The 24,766-nt window shown below is 41.6% G+C and overlaps 1 protein-coding gene across 5 annotated transcripts in view; it reads left to right on the top strand.

The window, feature by feature from the left end:
• Nucleotides 1-24,766, top strand: part of CAB39L (calcium binding protein 39 like) — a 66,320-nt gene that overhangs the window by 16,283 nt on the left and 25,271 nt on the right. Inside the window, exons 1-4 of one of the 5 annotated variants that reach the window (XM_065678267.1) lie at nt 2,196-2,350; nt 2,575-2,800; nt 12,213-12,360; nt 24,392-24,556. In XM_065678267.1, coding sequence (XP_065534339.1) covers nt 12,259-12,360; nt 24,392-24,556 — 267 coding nt within the window. In that variant the 5' untranslated portion in view covers nt 2,196-2,350; nt 2,575-2,800; nt 12,213-12,258. Of the gene's footprint in view, nt 1-2,195; nt 2,371-2,390; nt 2,801-12,212; nt 12,361-24,391; nt 24,557-24,766 lie in introns of those variants that run through there. The other 4 variants (XM_065678265.1, XM_065678266.1, XM_065678264.1 and 1 more) reach the window with 4 other exon arrangements.

The following is a 24,766-nucleotide window of genomic DNA, read 5'->3' as shown; positions in this document are numbered from 1 at the left end:
AGATGGCTCCTATTAAAGCCCAAAAGTATTTCCCCAGGTGGAAGACTGGCAGAGTTGAACTGTAAATGGAGTGCATGTTCAATTTATTACTCAGAACCTGGAAAACAGGCATATTCAGTCCAATACAGAGGATAGTAATTTTCTAGGTATATTTCTTACATTTCCAAAGGACTGCTTACTCAGAATGATCTGTGAATACTTCAGGGAACTCAGTGACACACAGATTATCAAGTAGGTCCCCATAATGTGCAACTGAAGCAGCTTTTTAGTGATTATTCAGTCTTTTTTTGTGATTATTCAGCCGCAGGATAGCACCCACCAATGCTGAACTCCATGGGGCAGCAGAGGGGTGTTCTTTTTACCTGTTGGAGTGGTGGATGCTTTATGGAAAGGAGATAATTTCCCTCAGCAGAGTTAGAGGGAAGAAAGCTATTTGCTTTAAAATACACGGTAGAAATTAATGACATGGTGTACTTCTTTTTGTTGCCTTAGGAAAAGCTGGTGCCTTCAGTAGTAGCCCAAGGGCAGAGTTTTTATCGTTTGACTTTCGCCATGACATTTACCCAAAAGCCATGGTATCCGATAAACAAGAAAGGCCCAACTGAGCTGGGGCAGAGCAAGGCGCCCAAGAAGCAGAGCCCGGCACCAGGTTTTCTCCTTAAGTCCTTCACATAATGAAATATCAGCCTGTGCTGGTTGTGTATGTGCCTGATAAGCTTTGTGGAGAAAGATGGTGTTTTAGAGGGTGGCTCGTCCTGCTCTGAGCGTGGCATCCGCAGTGTCCTTCACTGAGCTTTCTTTGGAGGTGGCCTAGAGAGGAAACCTGGCTGGGGGTGTCTGATGTGAAGGCTTTAATTGTTTGCTGGAGATTTCACTACTGGTTTGGAGCAGAAATTGTCACTTGGTGTCACTTGTTGCAGCACATTTGGGCGCAGTGGGAGTAGTGCTTGTGCATCTTCCCAGTGCTACTGAGGGCAGTCCAAAACCACAGGGCTGAGGTTATCTTGATGATGTGAGGTAAAGCGTAAGCATAAATGATGGTGTCAAGTCAAGAGCACAAATCTGCTAATCTGAAGTTGGCTTGGCACCTCCTGTGCAAATGCAGGAGCAGATGCAGGGAGGTTGAGGGAGCAGGGACAAATTCTGCCTCTGAGACCAGGAGGGATGGGCAAATGGATGATTCTTGTATCTTCAGAGTGAGGATTTTGGATGCTCCTGTTTGCCTTGTTTTATTGCTGGGATCACTAGCAAAGGATGTTAGCCCTTTAAAAGGTGGCTGTTTTGTCAGTATTTCTCAGAAACGAGGTTTCTCATGTTTTTTTTGGTTGCCTTTAATGAAGGGCTGTGAGTAGCTACTGCAGGTGAGCCCTAAATCAAGATACAATGCAACTATAGTGCTGCTATGTGTCGGGGGCTGAGATGAGCTCCTCAGGCAAATGTAGCATGCAGAATTCTTTTTAATAATGTAGGACTCTGACTGGGATTTGCCCTGAAGAAGAGGGGATGAGAGGTGAAATCACTCCTCAAGCTGGTGAGCTCAGCAGAAATACATGCTGGGCTCTCATTCCTGCTGGGGCTCAGCCGAGATCCCATGAGGATGGGATTTAAATCCCATCACCAGTACCCACAGTAACTGGGTAAAGCGTCCTCCTTTCCCTGGTCCGTGCCTCTTAGACAGCTGGAGGGGTGTAGAAGGCACTTGTCACTCCTTTGGGAGTATATGGCATTTGCTGAGCAATAGTTGCCAAGAGAGAAAAGTGAAGCATTAAAAATTCCTTTAATTGCATTCTGCTGTATTTGTGTGCTTGATAAGAGCTGGTAATACTTGTTTCAGAATACTTTAATTGTATGATCCCCCCCATGACGTTACCCTTTGAAGACAAACTTCAGGCTAATGTTTTTCTTCGGTGGGATTTCCATTTTGCTTAGAGTATCCTGTAAATTTACCTGTGACCCTCCAGTATTATCGTGGTAAAGTGCATGGACCTTTATGTTACAATATATAGTCAGGCAGCTTAACTTGAGCTTCTCTGGGCAGGACTCCAGTGGAAGATGTGGTGCGTGAGCATGTTGATTTTATTATTATCTTGTAACAACAACCCTCCGCTGGGCTCCTTATTTGCATTCTCAGCAGGACGGCAAGGTGAATAATTTAATTGCAGCAGCCTCCTCCACGTGATGGTGCGAGGACCCGTCAGCGATGCCTCCCCTGCACCGACGGACTTCGGAGGGGAATGGAAACTTACAGAAGTGATGCGAAATCATCGCATCTCCTCCCTTAACACTGGGAGTCTCTTAGCAGAACAATCGCGTCTTCCTTTGCTGTTCCATGCGTTCCTCTGACGTGGAGGTTGGGGGGTGTGCGAGCCTGTGAGCAAGACGAGTGAGGGAGTGAGAAGCGGGGAGGGCAGTGGGGAAAAATGCACACCCAGCCACGGAGCTAGCTGGAGCAGGAACGGCGAGGAGCCGGAGCGAGGCCGGGACTCCGGCCGCAGGCGCGGGGAGTGGAAATTTACAGCTGCTTCTGAGCGCCTGTGCATGTTCAAGCGATCCTTTCTGCTCGCACTTTTCCAGAGGCTGACGGCCGCTTGGCAGAAGGGGAGCGGGAGGCTGAGAAGCGGAGTCCCTTGTCTCTGCCACGTGTTGGTAATCACCGTGGGGGAATAAAGAAGAATTAAATGGGAGATAACTGAAGGCGGCTGCCGGCGGCGTGGGTTGCGGAGAGGTGGCAGAGCTGTCTTCAGCACCTGGCCATGGGGCTGTGCAGGGCTGCCTAGGAGCCCCCGCCTTCCCTCACACGGTAAGTGTCTGATGAGATTATGTCCTCTGAGTGACAGAAAGTTAAGGGATTTAATAAAACTTTTCTTTTTCCAGTTAGCACCAGCCTTTTCGTAACAAGCCGCTTGCCTGCTGGTTCTCGATAGTCACGCTGTTAGCTTTTTATAGCTTTGTAAACTGTGTTACCAGGAGTGGCTTTTTAAAGCAGGCAACCCTAAACAGTGCTCCTCCTGTTACATAAGGCGCTGGCTCCACGACCAAGCACTCTGTGTCCATGGAATATCTCTGGAAATGGCTTTATTTACAGTGCAGTTTCCAAAAATAAAATATCTGCAATATATCATTTCTCCTGCTCCTCTCCGCTGACTGCCTGCAGCTGCGGACTGGCTCTTGAGATGCAGAGGAATGAGAGCGTGGCCACTTGCATAAGACAGTGGGAAGCCGTTAGAGATGAAGATGAATGTGTGTGTGAAATGTTACAAGAAACGGCATATGTAAATTAACCATCTTACAGGCATTAGGTCTTGTCAACCTGAAATGCAAATTCTATGCAATGCGCGATTCACGGAGTTATTATCAGGCAGAGCTTTAAGTGACCTTAAAGGAATGGATTTTTTTTTCTGAGCAAAGACTCTTTCTTGGGCTAATATTAGTAGTAAAGTGAAATTACTGCTATAGAAAATGATGTTAATGTGCTATGAAGCTATTGAAAGTAACACAGCAGGCTTGCTGGGAACATGGTCAAGTAATGCTGTGTAGAGAAGTAACTTTCAGTAATAACCAACAAAAAGCAAAACCAGTATTCACGTTCCTCAGTGATGGGTTTAGAGGAAGTCCTATTCCCTCTTGGCTGCTGATTATGTTATTTAAATTATATTACCAGTTTCCATTCTTTCTGCTGTTATTGTTACTACTAGAAATGGAAATTTAACTTGTTTTCCCTTAAGTAAATGAAAAGCTATTAAGTGCTGTTCTGTTAGAACTGTGTGTACTTCAGAGACATTAGTTAAGAGACCTCTTTCTGCATGACTGAGCTTGTGGGAGTTTTGCTATGGACTACACTTAGGCATGGAATTGAATTCTTAATCTTTCAGGTTTGAAAGACCTCCATGGTGACAAATGGAAATAGGGATCCCAAATATTCTTGACTCTTGAATCCTGCAAACTTGGTGGTGTAAAGCCACTGGTTTCTTATATTTATAGTTTTATTCAACACGAAGTATTAACTTACTCCTTCTAGCTTCTTCATTAGCATGAGTGGGAGAGCTTGTGTAATCCTGTGATAGAGATGATTGATTCTGGTGTGAGTATGGTGCCACAGGATGCCACTTCTGCAAGGGTTTCGAGTGTGAATGCTGCCTGGCATTGCAGTGTGCAAATGCTGTTTTGTAATAAATATTTTATAATAATAGATGTGGTAGCACAGGACTTGCTGCAATAAAAGAACACTAGGCACCAAACACTCAAAGAGTTCCTAACTTTAATTCTGTCATTTATCTGTACCAATGTACAGATACAAAGTGGGTTATCTCTGTACCCCACTTGGGATACTTTATTTAAGTTTGCATCATCACAGTTTTACACCCTCTTTTCTCATCATCACTGTCTTCTCATTCTGGTTTTGGCTGGTGAATGCCTGAGCAGTAGCAACAGCTCCAGCAGCCCTGTCCCTCTACCCTCCTTCAATCCTCTTCTAACCCTCTTGTGTTGGTCCAGCTGTTTGTAAGATTGTGGGGAGAGCTGGACTGGAAACCCTTGTTCTCTTTTTTCTCCCCACGAGGCTTCCCATGTGGCCCTGCAAACTGCTGTACCACTCCAACAGAAGCTGTGGGGATGTGAGTAGATAATGAGCAGGGTGTCACCATCACAGAACAAAGCCTTTATCAAACTGTGCCTCAGTGCCAGATTGCTGTTCAGTGTTTCGTTTTACCCCTGCGTTTGCTAAGAGGTTATATAGGCTTTTTGGTTTTTTTTTATTGAATGGGCATTCCAGCACTCAATTAAAAATAAAATTATTAAATACTTTGACTGCCTCCACCACAGCATTTGAGTGGAGCATCACTAAGAATGCCTTCAGTTTCATGACAGTATTGAACAACTATGTGATACTGGTATTCTCATTCTGTAGAGGTGATCGGATTAAGGGCAGAGCTTTCTACTTATTTTTCACTTCTGATCTTCAGGATGCTTGCCATCTGCTAAAAAAAGACATTTGTGGTAATGGCAAGCATTGCTGCAATGTTCTATGTGTTCAGATGAAGTTTCAGCCAATATCTACCTTCATTCCAGGTGACGCAACAAGTAGCCAACAGCAAGGCTTATGATGAGTAAATTCTTGACCTTTTGGAATAATCTTGTTGCCAGGCAGACATGGCATTCTTTCACCTTAACCATAAAATTGCCCTTTCTTCTGTTAATCTTGTGTCCCATTTGCAGCGTCCTTCCAAAATCTGTGAATTTTTGAGGATTTGCAGAGAAGTTATTTGTTGTATAGCCCTGATTCTTTCTGTGTATCAGATGAAGCATAGGTTGTGTGAGGGGACTGCACAGGAGAGAATGTATTGGGCTTCTCCAGGTGATCAGCACACATGGGAGCTTCCATCCCCTGGTCTGAGTATGTAATCTGTGATTGCAACAACTTCCCCAAATATGGCAGGAGTAAGAAATGATGAGGGAATAAAGTGTTTCTTCTATTATGTAGAAGCTGAATCAGGCAAAATTATGCAGAAAGTGTGCTAATTCAAATATATGGGTCTCAGGCAGATTGGGGTGAATGGGAAATGAAACTCTTTCCATTCAAGAAGCTCTCACCCAATCCCAGTTATTGTTTTGATTCTGATCAGTAAGTCACTGAAGGTTGGGAGCTCAGACAAGACAGATGTCTGATACGTGACGGGAAGGAAATTTTTTTTGCTCATTCATTTTTGAAGACCAAATGCTTGTCCGGAAGAACATCTGTGGAGAGTGCGTGGATGGGCTCACGTGCTCTCCCATTCTTGCCTTCGTGGGCAGCAGGAAGCAGTTGTTACTGAGCTGCTTAACTGAGTCACTTCATAGTGGGATGGGCTCATGAGTAAAGTGATGTTGCTGTCTGCATTTTTCCTTCATGATGCTTACTAGCTCAGTTGCACTGTAATGTTTTGGGGAAGTATGAGATTAAAAGCAAAGACATTGGGGAGGGTACCTGTAAGCAGAACTAGATCTCTTACCGTGCTTTATAGTTGCGTTAGAGAGCTCAAGTTGCACTGTTGGTTTGGTTTGGTTTTTTTTTTTAGTGCTTTCCCTTTATAAACAGATCATCTGGCAGAAGTATTTTGAAAACTGAGGCATAGGCTTTGGAGTCAGATGATCTAGGTTTCATTCCTGACACAGCAACTGATTTTTCATTTTTTGGATATGTCTTCTAATCTTTCTGTGCTTCAGCTTCTCCCTTTGCAGACAGCAGGGTAACAGCAGGTTTATGGGGGGTTTTTTGGAAATACGATTTACTCTCAAATGTTTGCAGAGTTGGAGACCTCTGAGGGAAAGCATGCGCTGAGTATGAGGGAATGTTAGGTTACCTTTGACAGCTTACTGAATATACTAAAATTCATGTCTTGTTAATCTTGTTCACCTCTTGATTCAACTTGCTGCTTTAGTCTGAGATTATTTTCCTTTTTTTTCTGGCACACAGAAACAACCAAACATTTATAAAGTGGTGGGTTTTGGCATTTCTGTCACTTAAAATAAAGCCAGTGCCATTTTTTTCTCCCAAACAAACATGGAGTTATATTCCTTGAAACTATTTTTATAAAAGTAGGGCTCATAAAATGTGCTGGACTCTCCAGGTCTGGTGGCTGAAACATACTGTTCATACTGATGGCAACAGCAGGCTTTGGAAACCGTTGTTCCTCCTACAGTGCTGCCAGGGCATTTTCCCCATGATCAGGAGAGAAAACCTCTGAGGCCAGGAGAGTCACTCTGGTATGATACAGCTACAGCTGTTTCCTTCCTTGGTCTCATAAGCTCCTCACAAAAGCACCACTAAAAGAACATCATCACAACTAAATGTTTCAGAAGTTGGCTGGTATCTGTTACGAATTCAGGAGTGTCCACAATGCATTTTTGATGTTATAAAAACACACACTGAATAACCATTAGATGGAAAAAGTTTTCCTAGAAAGTAGGAAAGAAAGGGGCTCATTCAGCCCTGTCCCTCACTGCCAGACAGCAGTGTCAAAAACTTATGAACAGATGCTCTGTAGTGTGCCTGGTAGAGTTGGTGATTTCAAAATCTCAAAGCTCCAGTGGTTGGAAGCATTTACATTTTCAGCATAAGTTTATTCATTAGCAGTGTATAGCCTTTTGCTTCTGCGTAAATAAAGTGTTATTGTTATTTGAGGTGAAATAACTTCTTTGACTTCCCTGTATTTTAATTCTAAGCTTATTAAGGTGAGCACTTTTAGCCCCTTAGACATTCTGGTCTTCCTGGTTTTTTGGCCAGTCTAGGGTCCTTGTATGCACCTTCTCTAATCTCTGTTGATTTTACTTGACTGTGGGTGTTCAGGGTTGTGTGCAATGTTCCGTATGAAGTTGCATCAAGACTTTGTACAAAGAGCTGAATGCCTTTGTGTTTTTACTGGCAATTACTTTCTTAATTCATCACAGACTAGTATGTGTCTTTCTTTTGTCTGTAAAGTTTGGGTGTAATCACCAAGTGTCTGTCATTTCTCATAGTAAGTCCTCAGCTTGAAGCAGATATGCACACTCATAGAATGGGTTGGAAGGGACCTTTAAAGGTCATCTTGTCCAGCCCTCTGCCAGGGGCAAGGTGTCTTTAACCAGATCAGATTGCTTAGAGGTCTGTCCAACCTGACCTTGAATGTTTCTATGGATGGGGCATCTACAAACTCTCCAGCTCTTCTGCTCTTCAGCATTATCTAATACTTTCTACTCTTACTTTTTAATCCAATTTTTATTATCTCAGTCCTTGAGGCAATCCAGAGTCTCAGGTAATGATATTCCAGTCCTCTTCTGCATTGATAATATCTTCCTATTTTAAGTCACCACAATTTTGGGGTAGGTTCTTCATTCTTATGCCTTTCTAAATACAATCCTGTCCTCGAATTGCTCTTACCTTCTCAAACAATCGGTTTCTTGTAACATGATAATTTTCCTTCAACCAGTTTATTTTCTACTATATTTAATTTGGTGTATTTCCATGTTAGATGTATGGGTTCTACTGTGTTTTCTCTGTCTGAAAATATATTCATAAGGGACTGTAGTGTGAGCTACCTTTGGTAAGCCTGTGTTACATACTTTTCACTTGTCACTCATCTTTGTGTTTCAGTTATTTTTAGACTGATTTCTTGAGAAAACAAAGCTTGTGTGGTCAAACTGTCTGTCTCTCATCGTACTTCTCTTTCCTTGGTAACTTTTGAATTTCCTGGCCAATTTCAGGCAACCTTGACAGTGAGCTAGACACTTGGGAAACATGGAGTTCCAAAAAGTGGACTGAAAATAAGGGATTAAAGGAATAGGGAAGTTAAACCAAATTAGTGCCTCTACCAAAGAGAAGACCTTCCAAGTAAAGCTTAGAGAGCAGAGACTAATACAAGGAGGAGGACATGGCAGAAATTCCCAGCTGTGGTAAGAACTTTAGCAAGACCTTGTGCTTCTTTGGGAAAGAATGCAGTCATGAGAAGCAAAGCGGGAGGAGAGGAGTCCTTCTTTTGCCATGTGCCTCATGGAACAACCAGCCACAAGACTGTGGAGTAGAACTCCCAAATGTCAGCAAAGTGACTTTACTTCCATTTGCTTCTACCTGTAATTGTGAATAGCACATGTCCCTCTAGATTCCTGCCTGGAGAAGCAAAAGGGACTGTAACCTGCAGCTGCCAGTATTTATTTTCTGAAGTGATGCATCATCTTTAGCCACATGTTGATGGGTTAAAACTGTGTCCAGAAAAGGGGTAAATCCAAAAACATTCTTGGATGTACATCTGGGGCTCTTCCCCTTTTTTCCTGTCTCACTCCACTTGCATACAGCAAATGCTTTACTTTGTATGTAAGACTGATAAATGAAGTGAAACAGAGACTTGGCTCTCTTCAGTGGAGGGATGATCTAAACAGTCTCTTGAGTCCCTTCCTGCCCTATTATTGTTGATTTTGCTGTTGTGATTAGGACACTGGTAGGTTATGAAGAGAAATGGTATTTTAGCACTGAGCAGTGCTGTGGTGACTTGATGGTGGGATGGGAACTATCAGTGGAAAAGTGCTGGTCTGCCTGTTGGAGTTTTATAGCAAAATATGTGACTATTTAACTACAGACACCATACTCTAGACAGCTACATAAGTTACTTTGGGGAGGAAAATGTGTTTATAATTTAAAGTCAGCATTTCAGTTAGAAATGTGGACTTCATTTTTTTAAAATGTCAGAACCTCTAGCTCATGTGTACTTCAACTTAAAAATCAGATTGTCTCCCTCTTATTTTTTCTTGTCTGAGACCTCTAAAAGGGCAACGTGCCAGTTCAAGCTCCTGCTTTCTGACTCTCTTCCATCTTCACATCCTCATGCCATTTCTTCACAGATAATAAAATCATGCAGGATCAAGTTCTTCCTAAAGTGTGTTGTGTATTATTAATCTTCTAATTGCAGCATGTGTGGGATTAGGGAATGCTTGGTGCTTCCTAGCAGTGTTGAAACGAATTTCTTTTATAATACTGGCATCCCAGTCTTTTCCAGTGCTTGTGTGTAGCTGAACATGCCCAAAGGAGTTAGTTGTTAGTATACCCAGCCTTCAGTCTTGCACGTTGTCGGGTTGAGGTGTGACTCTGCTCTGTTGCTAGCTGGATGGTGCTGCCAAAGCTTGCAGTTGTGAGCTCCATGGGAGCAAGATTCCACAGCTGAGAGCTCAGCCAGGGAGTGAAAGTTACATAGCCAAAACTGCAGGAATAAAAATGAGTTTGAACTGAACTGTGAGGAGCTTGAAAATGGAAATTTGAAAGCCATGATCTTTCAGACAGTGAGCATGAACATATTCCTGTAAAACCGACCTAGCAACAAATGAGAAGCTATATACCAATTCCCCTGCTCTGGACACTATAAAGGAACTTTTAGTTTAAATAAGACATACAAAAATATTTCCTGTGTGTCATAGAAACTGTTCTTACGAAGATGATCTGCAAAAATATTTTTAAGTGTTTTTAATAAGATGTTAGATCAGACTGTATGGATTTTTATTTTTTTATATTTTTATTTTTTTTTAAAGTACTCCTCTATGGTTTTAATTTTGTACTTCGTTGGTTTATATGGCTGCTATTTATAGTTGTAACAGAAAGTATATCTAATCTGGGTATTTATTAATTCCATAGAACATTTGGGAATTAGTAACACATGGATGTATGGTATGAATGAGGCCATACTGCCTGATGGACTCTGTAGTGTGTCAATAGTAAAAACAAAGCATGAAAGGATTGGGCTTTTTGGGACCACTGAGTTTTCTTCTTCATACTGGCAATCCCAGGCACAGCTACAGATTGGGCAAAGAAGAGATTCAGAGCAGCCCTGTGGAGAAGGACTTGGGGGTGTTGATCAATGAGAAAATGAACATGAGCTGGCTTCAGTGTGCGCTTGCAGCCCAGAAAGCCAACCGTATCCTGGGCTGCATCAAAAGGAGTGTGACCAGCAGGTCGAAGGAGGTGATCCTGCCCCTCTACTCTGCTCTCGTGAGACCTCACCTGGAGTATTGTGTGCAGTTCTGGAGTCCTCAACATAAAAAGGACATGGAACTGTTGGAACAAGTCCAGAGGAGGGCCACGAGGATGATCAGGGGACTGGAGCACCTCCCGTATGAAGACAGGCTGAGGAAGTTGGGGCTGTTCAGCCTGGAGAAGAGAAGGCTGCGTGGAGACCTCATAGCAGCCTTCCAGTACCTGAAGGGGGCCTATAGGGATGCTGGGGAGGGACTCTTCATTAGGGACTGTAGTGACAGGACAAGGGGTAATGGGTTAAAACTTAAACAGGGGAAGTTTAGATTGGATATAAAGAGGAAGTTCTTTACTGTAAGGGTGGTGAGACACTGGAATAGGTTGCCCAGGGAAGTTGTGAATGCTCCATCCCTGGCAGTGTTCAAGGCCAGGTTGGATGAAGCCTTGTGTGGGATGGTTTAGTGTGAGGTGTCCCTGCCCATGGCAGGGGGTTGGAACTAGATGATCTTAGAATCATAGAATAGTTAGGGTTGGAAAGGACCTCAAGATCTTTCCAACCCTAACTATTCTATGATTCTATGATACTGTGTATATTGTGCTCATTTAATGCTTTCCTTTAAAACCTCCTGTGTAAAGCTCTTTTTTTTATTATTATTTAATTGTAGAAGTTGAAGGAGTATAAGGAGATTGAAGTGGTTTGTGTGTATATGCACAACTAATCTTGCAAGTGTGTGTGTGGAGAGATGGTGATGGTTGTCTTTTGTTGTGGAAAGGGATAAAGGTTTTTTCCCATCCCTTCTTTGTTATTGTACAAACTAGAATGCAGCCAAAATGGTGCTGTGCTCCCTCGAAACTGCCTTAACCAGAGCATATTCCCGCCTGTAGTTTGTCCATTGACTTCAGCATATCTTTGTATTGGACCCTGAGCAAAACCCAAGAGAATTCACAACTTCATGCTGTGTAGAATCAGAAACTAAGCTATTTGTGTTTTTTAATGTATAAATACAGTGATGTGGTATTTGCCTTTCCAGACATAAAGAGGAAGAATGTTTTAAATTAAACAAACCGAACCATTTTCATTAAAATGCTTAATCTTTCATTTGAATGTCACAAAAACATTTGTGTCTGTATTTGGGCCTGATTCTCTGTTCTTTATTTAATTCAGGCACTGTTTTACACAAGTGAGATCTGACCCACAGATTCTTGAAGTCTGTCAGGCTTAAAGGGATAGTTTAAACTGCTTCCTCTTGAGAAGCTTTTGGCAGAAAAAGAAAAGCAGCTGAAGAAGGAGCAGTGGTGGAGAAGCTGGGACCTTATCTTGTGGTGCTCTAAACAAAAGATGCTTTTGATATGCTGGTGTTACCTGCATCATGATGAAGCTGGTGAAGTTTAGCAAAACCTCTGTCAGAAATCTAGTGGAGCCTGCCAGATATGCAGTGTCCAGAAAATGTTGGACATAGGCATGGACTCACTGGAGTGCTGACCTGTAGATGAGCGGTTTTAGAAAACATCTAGCTCCTGCACAGGTGCTGAGTAGTAGCTTTCCACTTGATAATGGTGGCTTGTGAATCCTGGATGAACTTGCAGTAACTGTACATGAGGAATTTTACTCCTCTACTGAGAAGCTGAAGCAAAATACAGTGCCTGAGGCATAAGCTTTTCTTGTTCACTATGTCTTTGTGTGTTTTTATTGCATTTTCATATAAACTTTAAAAGCTATTGTTGTTTCTTGTTTGATTTAAAGCAGAACTCTTCTCTCCTGAAGGAAGAAATCCAGGTGAAGAAAAACCATGCCTTTGTTTAGTAAATCACACAAAAATCCTGCTGAGATTGTGAAAATTTTGAAAGAAAACATGGCCATATTGGAAAAACAAGAAAAAAAGACAGACAAGGTATGAGATAATGTTGTTGAAGACCCGTAAGGTTGGTATGCTAGTGATAAAATTGTGTTCGCTCACTGCCCTGATTCTGCAAGCACTTGCATGTGAATAGTTCTGTGTTTGAACGGTTCTGCTGAAATCAGGGGGCTTTTGCATAAGTGAAGTACATCAGATCTGTGGTCAGACAGAAAATCTTGAGATCCAGGAGCCTTAGCCAGAACGAAGGGTGATCTCCTCCTACTTCAAACAGTACTGCATCTAATGAAACAGCTTGGAAGGCTATTTGAAAACTACAATACTGTTAATTGTTTTATTAGGATAACAAATGAGGCTGCCAATTAATGTGTAGGTACACACTACTGATGAACCCTGTTCACATAAAATGGCAAACCTGTATGTATTCAGATATATGTAAAAGAGATCTCACTCTGTCAATACTTTCCAGCTTTCTGGGTGCTAGTCCTAAATGACCAGTGTGATCAGCAGGTCAAGGGAGGTGATTCTGCCCCTCTACTCTGCTCTTGTGAGACCCCACTTGGAGTACTGTGTATATTTTTGGGTGTCCCCAACAGAAGAAGAATGTGGAACCATTGGAGCAAGTCCAGAGGGGAGCCATGAGGATAATAAGGGAGCTGGAGCACCTCTCATGCAAGGCAGGCTAAGAAAGTTGGGGCTGTTCAGCCTGGAGAAGAGGCTGCAGGGAGATCTCAGAGCAGCCTTCCAGAATCTGAAGGGGGCCTACAAGGATGCTGGGGAGGGACTCTTCATCAGGGACTGTAGGCATAGGTCAAGGGGTGATGGCTTTAAACTGATAGAGGGGAGATTTAAATTAGATAGCAATTCTTTACTGTGAGGGTGGTGGGCCACTGGAACAGGTTGCCAGAGGACGTTGCGGATGCCCCATCCCTGGCAGTGTTCAAGGCCAGGTCGGACAGGGTTTTGAGCAGCCTGGTCTAGTGTGAGGTGTCCCTGCCCATGGTATAGATGTTGGAACTAGATGGTATTAAGTTCCTTTCCAACCCAAACCATTCTGTGATTCTATGAGCTGTACTATTCATGTTCTAATCATGGTGCTAAGTTTTTGCTGATAATATGGCTCTCATCCAACTCTGTGACATAGACTTGAGTAACTTTTGCCACTTTTCCAGTAACCAGTTGAGAAGATGCACTCCAGCATACAAAATGCTCCCAGTTAGGAATTTGTGCTTACATAAAATCAAATAATTTTTTCTTTTTTTGTTTTGTTTTGTTTTTCTGGCATCTGAGACTCCAGCCTTCTCTAGTATTACTGTAGCAGAAGTGCATGATTTTAATTAACAACAAACTAATTTTAGGTTAAAACTGAATGTCAGTGGAAACAGAAATAGCTGCTAAGTGACATTAACACTGGTTTTGTGCAGCTGCTGTTTGAGTGCACATGTTGTGCTTCCCTCACCTTGCGAATCAGCCAGTATTAAAACAAGCCCAACCCAAAAGGTAGGCATGGAGCCCTTCACGCTCTGAGTGAAATCCTCTTGAAACTTTTTGGTTCAAAGCAAATAGCTCAGTGTGTGTTAATTATGTAAGATCAGTCACACGGATTTCAAAGAGCCCTCTGGTATTTGATGTATCATGCCGAAATATCTTCAGTTAACTGAAAGCACTGAGGGAATTTGACTCTGAACTAAAACTTAAAATAAGTAACTAAATAAACCAACAGAAACTTCTCTCCTCTGCTGAATTCATCTTTCGAAGCCTGATTAAAGAAGACATTCAAAGCAGAAGCTCTAGACTAGGGTTTCTTTTCTATTTGCTCTGCAGCATGACTCCTCTTGGTTGTGGTTTGGAGGATTTTTAGCTTTCAGCTGGTTTGTTCATTTGGGTGTCAGTGACAAAAGAGAAATTCAGATTGAGAAAATCAAGAACTCAATGTGAATTTTTCATAAAAGTCAGAACAGCTGGTGTGTGTTTTCCTCACAAAGCAAAAGAGATGGGAGCATTTCCCTGGCATCCCTATTAGAGATGGAAACAGCTCACAAATTTAATGATGACACTTATTTTACAGGAGGAGGTTGCATTTCAGTATTTTCTGCCATACTTTATCAGTATGGGATGGAGGCTGTTCCTGACAACGGGAGAGGAGGGAGCAGGGACAAGTCAGTTGCTTCAGCAGCAAGGCAGAAAGAGAAGAAATCAGCCTATTTTATGATGGTATTCACACCTATGCTTTATGTGGCTTGTTGACCTGGGACTTTACTTTGCAATGCAGAGAAAGCACACAGAAGGGAAGATGTGAGAGTCCTCAGCAACGCTACCTTTCATCGAAAGTGTTGCACTGAGCCTGTCCAGAAATACCTATGAAAGAAAGTAGATGTATTCATTCTCTTGAGTTTAGGGAAGTGAATGATAAGAAGCATCTTTTGTGCAGTGGCAACAATAAACTTTAAAAAAGGCAGGAAAAATAACTCTTGCAAAAACCAATCATCCCATCACATCTGTTACTATCCATACAGTTTTATTAGCTTAGTAAAACCATTTTTAAGGGTTGTTTGCATTTTGAGTTTGAGAACAAAAGACAAAGAGGAGACTTTCAACGGCACACAGGTTTTCAAAACTTACTTAGTAAAACTGATGAATAACGTCTTTTCATGAGTATGACTAGAGAAATTTAAGTGAAACAAAAGCAAAGCAAAACAAAGCACAGTGCTGTACTCTGCTCTTCAAAACCTGGCAAGGTTCTAAAATTTACCTCCGGTTTGATTTCCAGAGGGAGAGGAAACGTGTCAGATTTTCATAAAAGGGCCCAAGGGTCTGGCTCCCTGCAAGAGCCGGAGACCCTGGATATCCCAGGGCTTGTTTTGGACCCTGTGGGCCTGCATATGCAGAAGTTCGGGAATCAGGGCTCTCCAAGTTTTCAGATTTCCGGCTTTTTGTCTGCTGCGGGAACTGGAGGGTTACTGTTGTGCCTGACCATAAACCCAAGGTTCCCAGGACTTCTAGGAGCATTCCTGATTCTGCTTCTGTGCAGAATAGCTTTCAACAAGGACTTGCCTCGGGTACTTAAACAGGAAGATTTATCCTGTGACAATTGAGCTGTTATTGTAGTACAGCCAATGTGGTATGTGGGCTGAGAAAGCTAAAAGTTGCTAATACAGCCAGAATTGGCAGAGAAGTGTGGCAAAGCCTGAATTAACTGCAGGGCTGGTAAAGAACCTCCTCATTTCCTTTCCCAGCTGAGAAATTCTAAGTTTTGAGGTGAGGATGCTCTGGGCAGCTGCGGAGGCGCAAGGTTGAACAAGGAGGGGTTTGGTGCTTCTAGCAGAACTTTGTGAGACTTTCAGCAGGAACAATCTGTGCCTTGGAGGGGCTGTTTTTAAGTAATGTGTTATTTAAAATGATCATTCCTACCAAGTTCTGCAGTATGCAAGTAGAAGGAGCTTTACAGCAGATCAGTTAAGGCTTTATGAGCAGTGGGAGAAGGGGGAAGAACACAACTTGGTAGATAGGATGCAGAGAAGCCACTTTTAAGTGTAAAGGCAATCCTGCATATTTTCTGAGACTCTTTGCCATGTACACACATCATATACAGAAGTTTGCACCCTTTCTTAATGATACTTTTTATTAGTTATGGAATAGGACCCATTCAGATTTTGACTGAGCTCTGTTGACTGCGCTAGCATCTGTCTTCTTAGTGAAGGATTGAATTTAACCCAGTTCCTCCATGTATCTTTTTTTTTAACTATGAATGCATGTAGTGTTGCCACAATGCTTTCTTAAAACTCTCACCTGAAAAATAGGCTAAGTTTGAATGTTTGGTTCTTCCATTTTATGGGTTTTTTTTTTTGTTTGTTTGCTTGCATGGATATACATGTACCTAAAGCTTTGACATTTTCTCAGCTGCATTCTGATGGTTCATAGAGCTCAGGTTGAGAAGTGCCACTACACATGGATCCTTTTCCTCTGAAGTGCTCTTCCTAATACCTTGGTTTTAATGTTGTTTTTTTTTTTTTATGACATCTCTTTTAAAGAAGATACTGCAGCACTGACTAATGTAACATCTGGGGGATCAAGTAGAGTAAGACAGAACTGAAAAAGTGGACTAAAGCTGCCTTGTCTTCTTTAGCAGCCATCCTCGTTCCCTCCAACATTTGAAAGATATAAGGTGTTCTTGTAGCACGTACCATTGCTGTCATCCTCTTCAGGCTTGATGTGGTGAAGGGCGATTAATTACATTTTATTATAGAATTCTATAAATGCCATAAAAAGTTAATCTTGGTCATGTAGAATCAAGCTTGGATCTAATGAGAAATGCCCATTCTGGAATGAACTATAAAAGCAGGGAAGTATTTAAATACCTAGGAAATGAAGCCTTCGTAGCTTAGACTCTGTACCTTCTGTCTGCCATGAACTCTGGTAGTGTTTGGAGGATGCACGTAAATAGGGAGTAAGAGAGGAGAAATCCAGGTATCAAGCAGACAGATCTGCTTGAACCTGAGGAAGAACAGACAGCATGTAATGTGCTGACCATGCCACTGCATTTATTACTGATATGCTGTCATGTCCTTTGTTAATGGATGTTGTAAGAAGCACATTAATAGAAATGATGCCTGACCCATCTCACAAAAAAAGGGGAGTGACAACGCGACATCTCCACATCTTGTGGATCTCCACTTATTGCTAAGTCTGGTCAGCAGAATGCGTTGCAGGTGGTATCTAGTATGTCATTGAAGGGTGTCCTTAAACACATCACCCTCACTGCTAACCAAACACCCTTGGGTGCGGCAGCCATAACTCAGTGCCATCTGCAGTGCCTACAGGTTTGGTAACATTTTCTGAACCTGCCCTGCAGCAAAAGCCTGCAGAGTGGCACAGGCTTTTAATATAGTACAGTAAACAGATCTGGGGTCCATTGAAACTTGGCCCGATCTTTGTGCTTGGCCTAGGTGGGCTGAAAGATTTACAGTTTCTAGCATAGCTGGTCTAAGGTTTGAGTTTGTGGCAGAAGATGAACCCAAGTGAGTTAGGGCTGGTTTAGGGCACTGTGGCTGACTGTTTCCCTGGCAGGCATAACTGTGGTCTGCAGCACCTTTAGTCAGTGTTCAGAAATGTAGTGAAGCTAGATGTAAAATAACCTGAAGTGCCTAGCTTCTGCCTCTTTCACTTGCATATATCTAACAAGACTGCTTGCTCAGGTAGGTCACTGCAATCTGTCTTTTGTTTCATCTCTATGTACTGTAACAAATTTGATGCTGTTCAAAGGGTCAGGAAAGCAGCACTTTATTAAGGCTACAGTTGAAAGACTGTAAGTTTTCCAGACCAAATATTTATGTCAATAAATCCTGTCCTTTTACATCCCAACAATGAAGCCATTATCAGCTCCTGTTCACCTTGCTTGCTCCTGTGTTGATAAAACAACTGGGGACCAGGGTGCAGGATGAGGTGCGTGCGAAGGATGTGATGTGCATTTGCATGGAAGAATGGTTGTGTGACTACTGTGAGCATGGATACTCATGGATGTGATTCTGCAGCTGCCAAAGTCAGTTGTAAAATAGCCTTCAACTTCATTGCTGCGCACAGAAACCGAGGGAATGAGATAAGAAGGGCTTGGCCTTCCTTCCAGCTCTGCATGTCCTGGGGTTTTGTGGGGCGTTTCATGTTTCAGCTTCCCTGTTCTGCTAAAGCCTGTTAGTGGTCTAGAGATGGGAAAAACTCCAGGTACAATCATGTGCTGGTGCTGAGAGTTAAAAGTCTCATCTGTTGCCTTTTTTCTTAAAAGTATTTTTAAGGACATTGCAACCTTCAGTTCTGTCTTAAGTGCAGGATTACAGGATTAACAATGGGAAAGGAATTTATGTTCAGGTGGGGCAAACCTGTCTCTTTAATTTGATTATACGTCTTTTTACAAGGCGTTTCCCTCTTGTGGTTGCTTGGTTTTGCCAGCTTCCTTGAGTACTATTATTTTGCTAACTGACAGAGTTCGTGCCTCCTGACCTAAAACGTCCACAATTTGTTCCTATATATCTGTTAAGCATGAAATTTTACGAAGAATAAGTCAGTTGGGATGATCCTGAAGCTACGTAGATGTTGGATTCACGTTCCGCTAATGGCTCTTAAAGGGAGTCCTAATAGTTGCATGTAGAGAGAGTTGTGTTGGCACTATTCTTTTAGGAGGAAAATTGGTTTGAATCACACAGTGAGAATATTTTTAAACAAGATAAAGCCAAACCAAGGTTTGCTTTTGGTTGTAATATGTAGGATGGAATACTGGCAGTTCACTGAATCACACATTGGAGTATTTAACATCACGCTGGCAGGCATCTGCGTGTGTTACTTTCTGCTGCTGTGCAAGTAAGCAACAGCTTAGAAGGAGATTTTTGCCCTGGAAATATAAGAGGTACACAAACAGAAGCCATATGATCCTATTTGCCATATTCATATGAACGGTTGAGGATTTCTTGATCACTATGCAGATGACAGATGTCAGACGTCAGACATCTTATATTTTTTTATGTATATTTGGTATCTGAGTTTGGAAAGTTTGGAAAGGTTTGGAAAGCAGTCTGCTTTTTTCTTTACTGTTATAGTTGGTCATAAATGTTGTATTAAGTTCCTGGATGAGTAAAAGTAAGAATAAGCCCTTCTGACCTGTAACATATGTACATATGTGTGAAACCTCTAACCTGTTGGTGAAACAGAGGTAAAATAGAGACAACCTACTGAAAGCTTTGAAAAGTTGCAGTTCAGGTGCAGGAGCTTAGACTGTTGATTATTAAAGGCCTGATACTTTTCCCATTACGGTTTCTGTAATCTTCCTTGGAGAGGCATAAAAAGATGCAATGCATCTACATGGCGTAACAGGAGATCCATCTGTCTCTCTTTGACAAGCATAACAGGTATGGACTGTGAGCACTTACTATGACCCTTTTAAGATAAACGTAAAACTGCCCTAGGTGGTAATTTTTATTAAGCCAGTTGAAATAGCTGAAAAAATTAAGTTGCTGAAGTTGAGGACTGTTGGTAAAGTATCTCTGTTTTTAAAAACCTGACTTTATGAAGTTTTGATTTCTGAAGCCAAAGCTCTACTTTTTGTTTGTTTTGCTTTATCACGCGCAGTGTTGCAAATAAAACAGCTTAGCCTTTGAGTATAGAAAGTCCCAACTCATGTGATTATGGAAATAAAAATTCAGTTTTCTGCATGAACAACAGATAAGACCTTTGTTTTAGCCTTCCATGCTACTCTTTAACATCTCTCTGGAAGATTTTAGAAGAACAGAAAAAAAGACTTGTAGGGTTTCTTTGTAATCCCTTAGTGAAAAAAAAAAAAAACCAAGAAATTGTGGAATATAGAGAAAAATATTAACCATTATTTAGCATTCCTTAATAATGCTAAATTACTGCCCTAGGAATGTTGTCATGCACTTTGGCCCCCCTGTAAAGATCAGTAAAAAAAAAAATAGCTAAAACTCAGAAATTGTCTTCTAGGCCTGGCAAAGGAAGTTAAACTGAAGAACCTGGTATTAACACTGTGGGAAAGGAAGATCAGCACTGGAGCATGGAAATATTCCATTGTAGGCATAGTAGTGCTACCCATTCTGTATAATAAAGGCTGGACCTTTGGAACCAAATGGGCTGGTCTTCACATGCATGGTAGGCTACAGAAAGGAAAGTCCTGACGTCTTTCAGGGAAGATTTGTTGGGGTCTTTTTTCATATAGAATTTCAGGGAATAATTTCTTCATAAGCTCCTTTCTTTGTGTTATGATCCCATTAAGTCAACAATTATAAGACTTGAATCTATGAGGAAAACAAGCTTGAGAAAAGTACGCTTAACTCAAAGTTTCCAGCTCTTGCTCTTGGTAGGTTTGAAAAGACACATTGATGCTGACAAAAAAATCAACTTTATAAGGGGAAGTTGAACAACCTTATAATTTGACTTGGAGAACTTATATAGGCTTACCTATGTTGTCAGTTTTCCAGCTCCAAGTCTATCATACGTCATCTAGTCTAGCAGGTTTAGCAGAGTAATCCAAGGATTATTAGATTTCAGCATTTACACAAAACATTTTATTTCAAAATAGATCCAGAAACCTCTTGTCGGTCACTACAAATTATGCTTTGTGGATAAAAAGTTACTTCTTGTTGAAATTAACTTGTTAGTCCTGTGTTGGAGACTAGCAGAGAAGAAATAGCCACTATTGATAAAACTGCCTTCACTGTGCGAGTCAGTATAGGTAGTGCTCTCCTTTACTGCCCTTACACAGCTATTGCAACTCAACCTTGTAACTCGAGACTTAGCCATGTACCCACCCTGAATTTTAGTGTTCTGTGGTGGAACTGGATCATCCCAAGTTTGGATGTTGTGAACTGAGATGCCTGTAGGCTATAAACCTGCAAGTTTCTTCACTGAAAGGATGAATCAGGCTGCCCAGGAAAGTGGTGGAATCACTGTCCCTGGAAGTGTTCAAAAACCATGTAGATGTGGCCCTTAGTGACATGGTTTAATGGTTGTCTTGGCAGAACTGAGGTAATACTTGGACTTGATGATCTTAAAGGTCTTTTCCATCCTAAGTTGTTTTTGGAGGTCAAGATCCTGACGTCTGTGCAGTGACAGCAACACAAACACTAAATTGATCTGTGTGCTGGGAATCAGCTTGCGTTTCATCTTGTGCTTTGTTGTCCCTGTTTGCAACTTTAACTGTCCAAAGTTCAGCATATCCCATTTTTGACATTTGCATGTAATGTATATAAGCTGTTCTGTTTGGGATTCTTTGTTTAGTTTTTTCCTCTCCGTTTTTTTCTCCTCTGTTCACACCAGCTTCTCTAAATATAATGGCATACATTTAGTCATAATGTAAAGGACTCACGTCTAGAAGCCAGAAGGAAAATCTGCTAGAAATAAGATTGTGCTTAATTGCAAGATTGAGGCAAATGGCTTAGAGTGCTTTGATACTTCATGAAACCTTTTCTTTTGCTCTGTAATTTCTGCTGAAGTGGCAGTTGCAGTGCTTTGCTATTGTTGCTTATGGAAAATAAAAAGTAGCGTGGAAGTCATGATAGGCTTTGGAATTTCTAGCAAATCTTTTTTTTCCTTTTAGTCACTGCAGGTCTGCTTGTGGCATTGCTGAAGGAAGGGTGCCTTGCTGAGGCTTTTGTTAGGTTTTGCACATTCTCCTAAAGAGGGTCAGAATGAGTCTGGCTGCTTATGACAAAGCTGTTTTGCAGCTATGTTTCTGTCATTTGTATTTTCCATGTATTTGAGTGCATGTATTTGCTTTGTTGTTTGTTTTGGACAGATCTTGGGTCTTTGGATCTTGGAATGTCTTTCCTTTTTTACTTTTTTTTTTTTTCCTTCTGAGTCTTGGACAAGTTTCCATCCCAGAACCAGTGCATATGTACGTAGGGTATTATTCTGAAAATGCTGTGAGATTAAGTGGGAATGTCAAAATGGAAGGTAGAAGTGGCTGTTATTTTAAGAATCTGTGTTTAGGATTACAGTTTTTTTCCAGACAGATTATGAAGGATGGGCACCAACAAGCTGTCCTTAGATTTGACCGGGAATGGCTTTTGGTGATGAGTTGAATGACAAACCACAGACTATCCAGCGGATGTGAATGAGGAGGATTTGCATGTCTAAATATGCAAATTGCATGAAGAAAAGCTGAGAAGATGAGCGGGTGGGATGGCAGAAGATGAGAGAAATACAGCTGTGGTGCTCAGTTGTGCCCATCAACACCACAGTGTTCTGCAGTTTTGTTTCCTCTTTCATTTTGCTTTTTGACCTCCTTTTTGAAAATTAAACCTAAAGTTGAGTCTTGCAGAGATTTTTCTATACACCGAAAGGGACTACTTATACTTGAAAGGAAAGGAATTAATGTGTTGTTTACCACAGAATGCCAGAGATTCACACCCTGCCCAGAAGAATGGATGAAAAGCCGAAAATGTATGGGTTTTTCCTTTGATATGAAAATATTTGCACAGCTCTTATAAAGATTTAGAGCTTTAGTTTCCAAGATAGCACCCCTGTTGTTAATCCCATCTGTACTCTGTGGGATATCTCTAGTGACATACCACTGACATTTGAGGTAAAAATAGGCTCTTTTGCTGAGCAATGGTAAGAAACAAGACTTCTGCTGTGGTTAAAGTTATCACATAGTCATATTCATTTACACAGTGCTCATCATGACCTATCCCAACTAGCAGAAAACTGAGAGTAGGTACAAACAGACTGGGGGAGAACATTTCTCTATTGTGTGCAAAATCAATCTTCGAATCTTCCAGGTAGGTGTAATGTGACAGTGGCTTTTTATTGGGGTTTTGGTTTTGCTTTTTTTGTTTTTAAGGGTTTCTAGGCTTTTTCTAGGATTTTTATTCACTGGTGTGAAAGAAACCTGTGAAATCTGTATTAAAAGTGTTGGGAGATCAGCAGCACTTGAGAGATACTTCCCTGGAGCACTGTGGTTTTATTTTATGGAGATCAGTGGGGTGATATGAAAGTATGATATTTTTCCTTTGAGTTTATGTGAGAGAGATACTGAAATTACTGATCTGGCTTTGAATATCCATTAATATCCAGTTAGCTTTTATAGACAACTCCTGGGTTTTCTGTCCATGTCCTTATGTTTATATTTATTTTTTTCCCTGCTAAACTAATGAAACACTGATTTCAAATAAAGGTTTTACAATATAGGTGTGAAATGCTCTCCTATCTTCAGCATCTTTAACCATCTTGCCTGGCACTTTGTTGTCATTCTCAGCTTTGCTTTCAGACCTGTCCTTTACTTCTTTCTTACTCCCTGCCAAAAAATCCAACCAGGCTTGCTGTGAGTCATGCATGTATTAAATATACCCCAACCCAGGAGGAGACATTGCCTCCATGGCCCCATGGCTGAGGGTGGTGGGATTTAAAGCACGTACACGTGGGGAAAAAATAACACCTTTGCTCCAGAGAGTCTTTATTTACATGAAGTGGAGCAAACCTGGGAGGAGAGCGTGAGCCAGAGCTTTGGGAAATGCGATGTTGTTCACTTTTAAACCTGCTGACTGCCACAGACACTAAGCTGTTACCTGTTTATATGCATTTCTCTTTCATTTTCCCATTGTAATCTTTCTGGTCAAGACATTCTGCAAGGTGATTCATGATTTGTCCTCTACATTAGATACCTGAAAATGCACAAAATTAGCATACAGTAGATGGGAGCAAAAGATTAAAGACTAGTACATTTGGTGGCAGCTGTGGAGCTTTACTAAAGCAAATTAGAATCATAGAATGGTTTGGGTTGCAAAGGACCTTAAGAGCATCTAGTTCCAACCCCCCTCCCATGGGCAGGGACACTTCACAGTAGATCAGGTTGCTCAATTGTTTCATTTAATTAATTCCCCAACCTGAGACTGAAGGGTCTGTGTGCTCAGGAGGCAAATCGCTTATGGACGATGATAGCTCAAGCCACACTTGAGGAGGAGAAATAGGTGGTGGCAGTACAAAGCTGGCAGGGTGTCCTGGTTTCAGCTGAAATAAAGTTAATTGTCTTCCTAGTAGCTGGTACAGGGCTGTATTTTAGATTGAAGATGAAAGTGATGTTGATAATTCATGGATGTTTTAGTTGCTGCCGAGCAGTGCTTACACAGAGCCAAGGCATTTTCTGCTCCTTACCTTATCCGACCAGCGAGCAGGCTGGGGGTACACAAAAGGCTGAAAGAGACAGCCAGGCTAGGTGACTCAGCTAACCAAATGGGTATTCCAGACCATAGGATGTCACGCGTGCTATATAAACTAGGGGAAAAGCTGGTCGGGGGCTGCTGCTTAGGAACTGCCTCTGTTTTATGCCTGTGGTAAGTGGTGGCATGCTGTGTTTAAATTGAAAGTAACTGTGCCTGTGTAGGACCTGCAGAATCCAGTGTGAATGCTCCAGCCTCGGGAATTACATAACATTATTAAACCACTTTACAACAGATAACAATCGTTGTCCTTTAGAAGCTTTGGTTTCGAACTGCTTATCTTTTAAAGTAACATGCTTTTTTTCTTCTTTCATTTTTTTTTTTAAACAAACCTGTGTGCTGGCAAACAGGCATCAGAGGAAGTGTCAAAATCTCTGCAAGCAATGAAGGAAATTCTGTGTGGGACCGCAGACAAGGAGCCACCTACAGAAATTGTGGCTCAGCTGGCGCAAGAGCTGTACAACAGTGGCCTTCTAGTGACGCTTATTGCCAACCTGCAGCTGATAGATTTTGAGGTAGGTCAGCGTCCAGAAACCTTTTCGCCTCCTTGGTCTCAGTGTTGTCAGTGAGTAGGGCTGTATTTTTCTGAAGTCTAAATAATTTCATTGCATTCAAAACTGGTTTTCATGTGCTGTAGAAAGCAGCTGCTGTAGATTGGTCAGTGTCCTGATAGATGCACTCAGATACTGGAAGTAAATGCAATGCATCTGATTTTTTGATTTTTT

The sequence above is a fragment of the Lathamus discolor genome, chromosome 4 (assembly GCF_037157495.1).
Source record: "Lathamus discolor isolate bLatDis1 chromosome 4, bLatDis1.hap1, whole genome shotgun sequence".
NCBI classification, from domain to species: domain Eukaryota; kingdom Metazoa; phylum Chordata; class Aves; order Psittaciformes; family Psittacidae; genus Lathamus; species Lathamus discolor.
Note: the sequence above shows the minus strand (reverse complement) of the source record. Positions and strands in the feature narration are given on the sequence as shown.